The following is a 7,643-nucleotide window of genomic DNA, read 5'->3' on the forward strand; positions in this document are numbered from 1 at the left end:
GTGATCTAGGGTTTTAGCTTAGTGGTCGTGTCCTACAGTCAGTGTGTGCTCTGATACCATCTTGGAGCGACCAGACCTCAAACAGTCTGATCTTTGTGCATTAGTGTCATCCCTGGATCGGTAATGCTGACACACACAGTACTTGAGGATTTATAACAGAGTAGCAATCACACACTTATTACAACGAATGTCTCAAAAGAGAACTTATTACAATAAATATGGCTTAAGGCCATCTAAAGTCGATAACAGCGGAAGGCTTGGAAGATAAAGTGAGTCCATCAACTCCAACGGCATCACTGAGTGAAAGACAACGACCTAAGGCTCCTTACTCGTCGTTTGAAAAGTCTGCAACATGAACGTTGCAGCCCGAAACGGGTCAGCACATGGAATATGCTGGCAATGTAACACATAGAGTAATGAACAGAATAAATGCTATCACTACATGCATATATGGCTGGTGGAGGCTGTATGGTTAATATGTTTTTGCGAAAAGCCAATTTTTTCCTACAACAAAGGAATAAATTTTATTTAACTATCATGGTGGTTGTTAAACATTGAGAAGGTTCCTCCAACTCAATCCCAATTAAGCATCATCATTAAACCCAATCAAATTATATTCAGAGTGATGAGATCAACATAATAATCCAAGAACTAGACACTCAAAACGTCCATAACCGGGGACACGGCTAACCATGATTAGTTTATACACTCTGCAGAGGTTTGCACACTTTTCCCCACAAGACTCGATCTCCTCCGTTGGATTTCTCGCACTACATGGTGCTTGAGAAACGGATGACCGTGACACAGTCTTTCAGAAGCATTAACTCTCTACTCTGTATAGACAGTACCACCTACAACCCACTACATCTGCTAGTCTACCTCTTCGAGAGCTTCACGCAACTTACTCAACTATGCCAGAGCCCATAATGGCTTGTGGCTACACATGGAAGTTTCTAGCATGAATAATCTTATGATCCCTTTGAGCTTGGGTGGCTGGCCGTAGGATGATCACACGGGTCCTCCGGGATATCCTAGGACAACACTGGTTTCTCCAGGTGCCCACAAGCAATCCACCCAAGTTGCCACCTTAAGTTGAACCATTAATTAACAAACTCACATTTGCCATGAATACACTCAAACCCAATCCATGTCTACTAGCATAGCATAGCAATATAAGCAACGTAGAAGTAACTCCCATAGGTTTGGTAATAAGTAGGTGAATAGGTACTACCTCATCTACTTCCCAAAACCCACGAGTTAATCAAATCCTAACCATGCAATTGTTTGAGGATTGATCTAATGCAATAAAACTAGGTAGTAAAAAGGTATGATCAAAGTGTTACTTGCCTTGCTGATGATCCGTGAAACCTAGAGACTTGTAGTAGCACGCTTCGCACTTCGGGTACTCTATCGCAATCAAACAAGCATACAATAAGCACTCAACTAGAAGCACGGGTAAAACTCAAATAAGAAATCTAACCAGAAGGTTCAACTTAAGAACTCCGGTTTGCAAAAAGAATCAAACCAAACGAAGCAATGAAACTCAAACTGCGAAAGAAACAAGATCCATTTACTAATCTGAACTTAAGACAAATTTTACAGTAGAAAAATCTTGTTCAAGTTGGTTAAACAAAAAGAGGGCTTCGAAACGAAGATCTTGGCGCTTGAATCGCCTGATTCCGATAAACAAGCGAAAAGATAAACTAAAACAAAAATCGGGTCAGAAATCGCGATCGAAAATAATCGCGGAAAAACCCTGGAAAAAGAAAAACTGACGAACAGGCTAATGAACGAACATTCGTTGTCTGCGGTTAATGAGTGAAAACCGTTCATTAAAAAGAATGTACGAATGGGCGTTCGCTAAATAACTAAACCGGGGGAAAAAATAAAAACCGATCTAAAAAAATAGTGAGGGTTCTAAAAAAACCAAACGGCTTTCTAACGAAAACCGACAACTACCTCGGGACGCGTGACAGCGGCGGCGTGCGGCGGGGCGGCAGCGTGCGGCGGGGCGCCGGCAGCAGTAGCAGCAGCAGCGCTAAGGTTAGGGTTAGGCGCGGGTGGCGGCTTGGGCTGCGGCGGCTCGGGCCTTCGGCTTATAAAGGCCGCCCGAGCGCAGTGTCTAGGTCGGACACGGCCCGGTAAGTCCGTTGACTTTTTTCTAATTAAAAATTCTGCGCAGAGAAACAAAGAAAAGAAATACTAAACGGACTCCAAAAATTCTAAAATAAATTTTCCCCATCCTCTAAAAATATAGTGGACAAGGTGAACATTTATTTGGGCCTATAATGCAATTTTGAAAAACGCATATTTTTCCAATTCAAATAAAATAGCGATAAAAACTCCGAATAAAATCTTATTTTATTTTAATATTAAGTCTCCAGTATTTTTTATTTTGGGGAAGTCATTTTATCCCTTCTCTTTTATTTTCATAAAATAAATATTCGAAGAGAAAAATAATTAAAATCAAACGATCCTCTTTTCAAAAGTTGAGAAAACTCAAATATGAAAATAACAAAATCCCCAACTCTCTGTGGGTCCTTGAGTTGCGTAGAATTTCTAGGATCAAGCCAAAATGCAATAAAATATGATATGCAATGATGATATAATGTATAACATTCCAAATTGAAAATTTGGGATGTTACAAGTTCAAGGACTTCCTTGTCCTCCCTCCACCCCGGCCGTCGACGAGGACCTGCCTCGGGGTCCGATAGCGGCGGTCGGGGACGTGGGTGGCCAAAATCATGGATCGGGAGACCCACACCCGGCGGTGGCTTAGGAGCTTCCATACGGCCGAGCTCGCGTCCATGGAGTACGACCACTGGCAGGTCCGCTACCATAGCGCGGTGGCCCGACTCAACTTCCCCTTCGGCACCGCTCCGGTCCACCTCATCCCGCCGAAGCCGGGGTCGTGAGCTCGACTATGGCGCGGGAGGAACGCGAGGCCGAGGCCGTCGATGAGGCCTACATGCAAGAGCTCCGCCGACAACCCCCAAAGCTCGTGGAGGCGGAGCAGATGATCTTCGCCGACGTCGGCGGTGAGGTTAACGTTATCTCCTCCTCCGATGAGGTCAAAGGCAGCGAGGACATCAGTAAGGTGGGCGCGCGAGGACGAGGAGATCAATGTCAATGAGCGGAGGAGTGTCTTCCCTGACGAGGAAGATGATGGCACCAGCACAGAACCAAATCGCGGCACACCGTACCTGACGAGGAAGGATTGGCACGACCTCAAATTCGATCGGAAGTAGTTTAGTTAAGCTTAGTTTAGTTTAAATTTGTGTTTTATGTTCGGTTGTGCAGAACTATCTACGTTTATGTTTGAATGCATGCTACTTTCGGTTCAAATTGCTTTGAATTTGATTAATGGGGTAAACTTCAATTTAATCAACATGGCAATGGACGCCTTGGCTACTATTCTTGATTAATGGAGTAAACTATGGTTCAGATTCTATTTAAGGAACCCCTTCTCCCTGTTCCTCTTCAACATGGTAGTGGACGCCTTGGCTTCTATTCTTGACAAGGCGAAGGCGGGAGGCCACATTCGAGGACTGGTTCCCCATCTGGTGGGAGGGAATGGCGTTTCCCTCCTCCAGTACGCAGACGATACCATCATCACGGTTGAGGGATCTAGAGATGATATCATGAACATCAAATTCCTCCTTCTTTGCTTCCAGGGGATGTCGGGTCTTAAGATAAACTTTTCTAAGAGCGAGGTGATGGTGATGGGCTATTCCCCCTCCGAAAGCTAGGATATTGCCAACCGGCTTAACTGTCCGCTCGGCTCCTTCCCACTTCTTACTTGGGAATCCCCATTAGTGACTCCCGACCCTCTGTCGCGGACTTGAGGCCTACGGTGGGCAAGCTCCGTCACCGCATTGAACCCTGGCAGGGCAGATGCTTGTCTAAGGCGGCGCGTACAATCCTCATCAATTCATCTCTATCCAGCCTCCTCCTATTCATCGTGAGCTTCTATAGCTTGCCCGAGACGCTTCACCATGAGATCCGCATGATCCAGGCTCGTTTCTTCTGAGCGGGCGAGGGGACAGGCAGAAATACCACATGGTGCGCTGAACGGAGATGTGCAAGCCTAAGGACCATGGCGGCCTGGGCATCATGTCATCCAAACGGATGAACATTGCCCTATTGACCCGGTGGGTGTGGCGCATAGCCAATGGGGACGGTGGCCTATGGCTCCATATCATCCGAAACAAATACCTAGGTGGCCGTCCCCTTGCGTTTTGTCAGCGGTCCGGTGGCTCCCAGTTCTGGCAATCCGTCATCTAGTTGTTGTCTGCCCTCCGCATCGGGGCCTCCATCTCGGTGGGATCGGGCACTGACACCTTATTCCGGTTCGATAGATGGGCGGGTGATACCCCTTTCGCGACCTGCTTCCCGGACCTATTCTCCATTGTGGTTGACCCTCGGGTCTCGGTTGAGACAACCCTTATTGACTTAGGGTGTCTCGCGTTCCGACGACCTTTCGGGCCTGCGGAAATAGCCACATGGCATGAGCTCCTTGACGCCATTGCACTTCACGAACCGAACCTCGACTCTACGCATGACCGTGTGGCCTGGCGCTTAGAGCCCTCGGGCAGATTCTCCACGAAGTCCATGTATCGCGCCATCGTAGCCACCCTGCCCCAGCCCCTTCGAGGTGATATGGGCGATCTGTCTGCCTTTGAAGATCTGAATCTTCTTGTGGCAATGGATCCGCGGACGAATCGCGTCCGGCGTTGAGGTGCTGAAACGTCATGGCCCTAGTGACGGTCTCTGCCCTCTGTGTGGGACCGCGGGGGACTCTAACCACATCTTCTTCTTATGTGTCTCAGCCCAGTTTCTCTGGAGTTGCATGCGGGAGATGTTCGGTGGCAGTTGGTGCCACACCAACTTCCCAGACCTCTTCGTTGCAGTTCAGGCATCCCCTCGACGTGTCTCCACATTAGGTGGCTGACCATTTGTGGCCTTGCCTGGACGCTCTGGACGGTTCGGAATATGCTAGTCATCCAACGTATTCCTCTTCGACATTGCCACTGACGCGGTTTTTCAAATTTTGTAGTTTCTTGCAGCTCTGGCGGCCTCTTAGCCGTCCCCAGGATCAGGACGCCAGCAACATCACCATTGCTGATCTCCGCGCGATGACTCTCCGATTGGTACAGCCGCTTCCCCCGCCTCCTCCTGAGCCCGATTAGTGCCCCTTGGCTCACCTGCTTTTTATGTTTATTTGGGTTTGTTGAGCTGTGCCCTCAGCAGAACCTCCTGCATTATTTATTATGATATCTGAGTGTGTGGTTTTATTGTGATACTTGGTTTGCTTTATTTATAAAGCGGGGCGAAAGGCCTTTTCAGTAATTTAGAGATAGGCTAGAAATGGCGTAAAATTAATGAATCCGAATTTTACTGGGTTAACTTACAGGCTAGAGACGGAGGGAGCAATGTACCATTTCTCTTCTTGGACCCTCGCGGCCTCTCCGCTTTTTGACAAGAGCACCCTCCGCTCACAGGAAATCCGGAGACCCCACTTCCTCACGCTGCTCCACCGCCGTAGCCGCCATGGCCGACCGCCTCGTCCTGCTCGTCCTCGTCGTCGCCGCCGCATCCCCCACCGTAGCCTCCCCAGTGGCCGCCGCGCGTCCCTGCAACACCCTCTTCATCTCCTCCCACTCGGCCAACGCTAACCCCAGCAACGACCCCGACCACCGCTCCCCCATCACCACGACGGTCATCACCGTCTTCCGCATCCGCCGCTTCGGCCCCCACTTCCTCCGCATCCAAGGCCACGCGCATCCCCACCTCAACCAGCACCACCACCACCACCTACACTCCATCCCCGCCAACATCCAGATCCGCCGCCCCGAGCTCCCAGAGCTTCCCCACTCTGCGGCCGGCGTTGCCGCGAGCATCCAGGAGCGCGTCAAGGACATCCTCGTGGTCCTCGTCGGGATCCTCTTCGGTCTCGGCTGCGGCGCGCTCACCTCTGCCTCCATGTACCTCGTGTGGTCCATAATCGCCGGCCCCGGCGCGTCCTCCCACTACGACGAGCTCTACGGCGACGAGGCGTCCGACTCCGAGAGCCCCAAGAAGGTTGGCTATGTCATCATCCCCGGCGTCGAGGCCTACGACGGTGGTAAGAACTAGATTCTAGGGTTTCCCTTTCCCAGGAGTGGCAAGTTCCATGATATGCCCGTGTGCTGCTGTTTGTGTGTTGCGTAATAATCCGTAAAATGCCTCTGTGATATGTAGTTGGGCCGTAGTAGTGTTGTGCCCTCCATGTGAATACGCTCTTGATGCGCACTAATGCTGTGAGTGTGCTTCATTTCTAGTAATGAACTTATGGATGAATGTCCTGAAATGTTATAAGTATTCTGAAATTCATAATGTTTGCTCTGTTGCTAATTGTTGATGTGACACTTGGGGGTCGTTGGTAATCTGTTTATTAGGTTAAATTGTTAAACATCGTTCTTAAGGGCACGCTTGTTTCTCGCAACCGCCATGGTTGAAACTTTGGAGGTCTTACTGGTCTGGTGCTGTTATAACTCATATAAGCATTTATAAGTGCTTACTGCCAACACATGCTAGCCGTTTACTTGTTTGGTCATATTCATCAGTTTTACCTATTCATTGACTTACCCCAAGTGCTGATGACTATAAATGTACAATGTTTGCTTGTTAATCGGACAATTTTATCTGGTGCTATCGATTCTAGATGCGGCATAAAATTGCTCACCAGTAGCCTTGTACATTTGACAGGAAGGTCAGCTTGTATATTGACAAGTGGTAGATGTTCTTGATGATGAGAACCTTTGACAAGTTTATCCCATTTTACTGTTCTACCCCTCCGTTCCTAAATATATGACGTTTTGGTAGTTTAAATTAAACTACCAAAATGTCATATATTTAGGAACGGAGGGAGTAGAAGCCAAATGCTGATCTAGGTTAAATTTAGTTCTTTGTCTTGGATCTGCTTAACTGTGAATGGTGTATGCATTCAGCATGGTGCATAAGCACAGTTTTGTAGGTAGGCGGTACTTACCCAACGATATTATATCTTGTTTTTAGCATAACGATGTTATATCTTGGGTAAGGGGAATGCGTCCATGTCGGTTTCAGCAATGTTCCTTCAAAATTATAATCTCATCTTTTTTTTTGAGAGAGAGAGTATGCAAAATGCGTACCATAGCTTTATAGAAGAGAGAAAGTCATTATACAAGAATCTGTTGCCCCTAGCCACACCTCAGCCAGGGCAACCATAGCTCCTACTCCTGAAAAAGAAACTACTCCACACAGTCGCTGTATATCATTAGTTCCGGGCATAATTGATTCGGTACACGGGCCAATAGGCTGAAGAGGAGTACAACAAGGAAAGAACCGGAAGAATAGGCATCCAGGAGTTCACCAGTTTTGTACTTACAGAGATGTGCCGGAGTTAAATTCACCCGCGGTCATTGTATTTGATCACAAAGTTCATTTTGGTCACTGGATTACGGAATACCCAAATTACGGTGCTTATCATTACATTTGTTAACAACGCAGGTCACAGTGTACGCTGCGTCGCCGTATTTGTCCCATGTGGCGTACTGTTTGACCAGCCACGCAAGCAAGGTGGGGGTTCTTTTGCACTGGCGAGTTGATTTGGGGTTTTTTTT

At 47.9% G+C, this 7,643-nt stretch overlaps 1 protein-coding gene across 1 annotated transcript; it reads left to right on the top strand.

The window, feature by feature from the left end:
* Window positions 1-5,453: 5,453 nt before the first annotated feature.
* LOC119269532 lies at window positions 5,454-6,393 on the top strand. The gene has a single exon (XM_037551391.1). The coding sequence runs from the start codon at window positions 5,551-5,553 to the stop codon at window positions 6,133-6,135; it is 585 nt and encodes a 194-aa protein (XP_037407288.1). The 5' UTR covers window positions 5,454-5,550; the 3' UTR covers window positions 6,136-6,393.
* Window positions 6,394-7,643: the final 1,250 nt, after the last annotated feature.

This window comes from Triticum dicoccoides, chromosome 1A (genome assembly GCF_002162155.2).
Source record: "Triticum dicoccoides isolate Atlit2015 ecotype Zavitan chromosome 1A, WEW_v2.0, whole genome shotgun sequence".
NCBI classification, from domain to species: Eukaryota; Viridiplantae; Streptophyta; class Magnoliopsida; order Poales; family Poaceae; genus Triticum; species Triticum dicoccoides.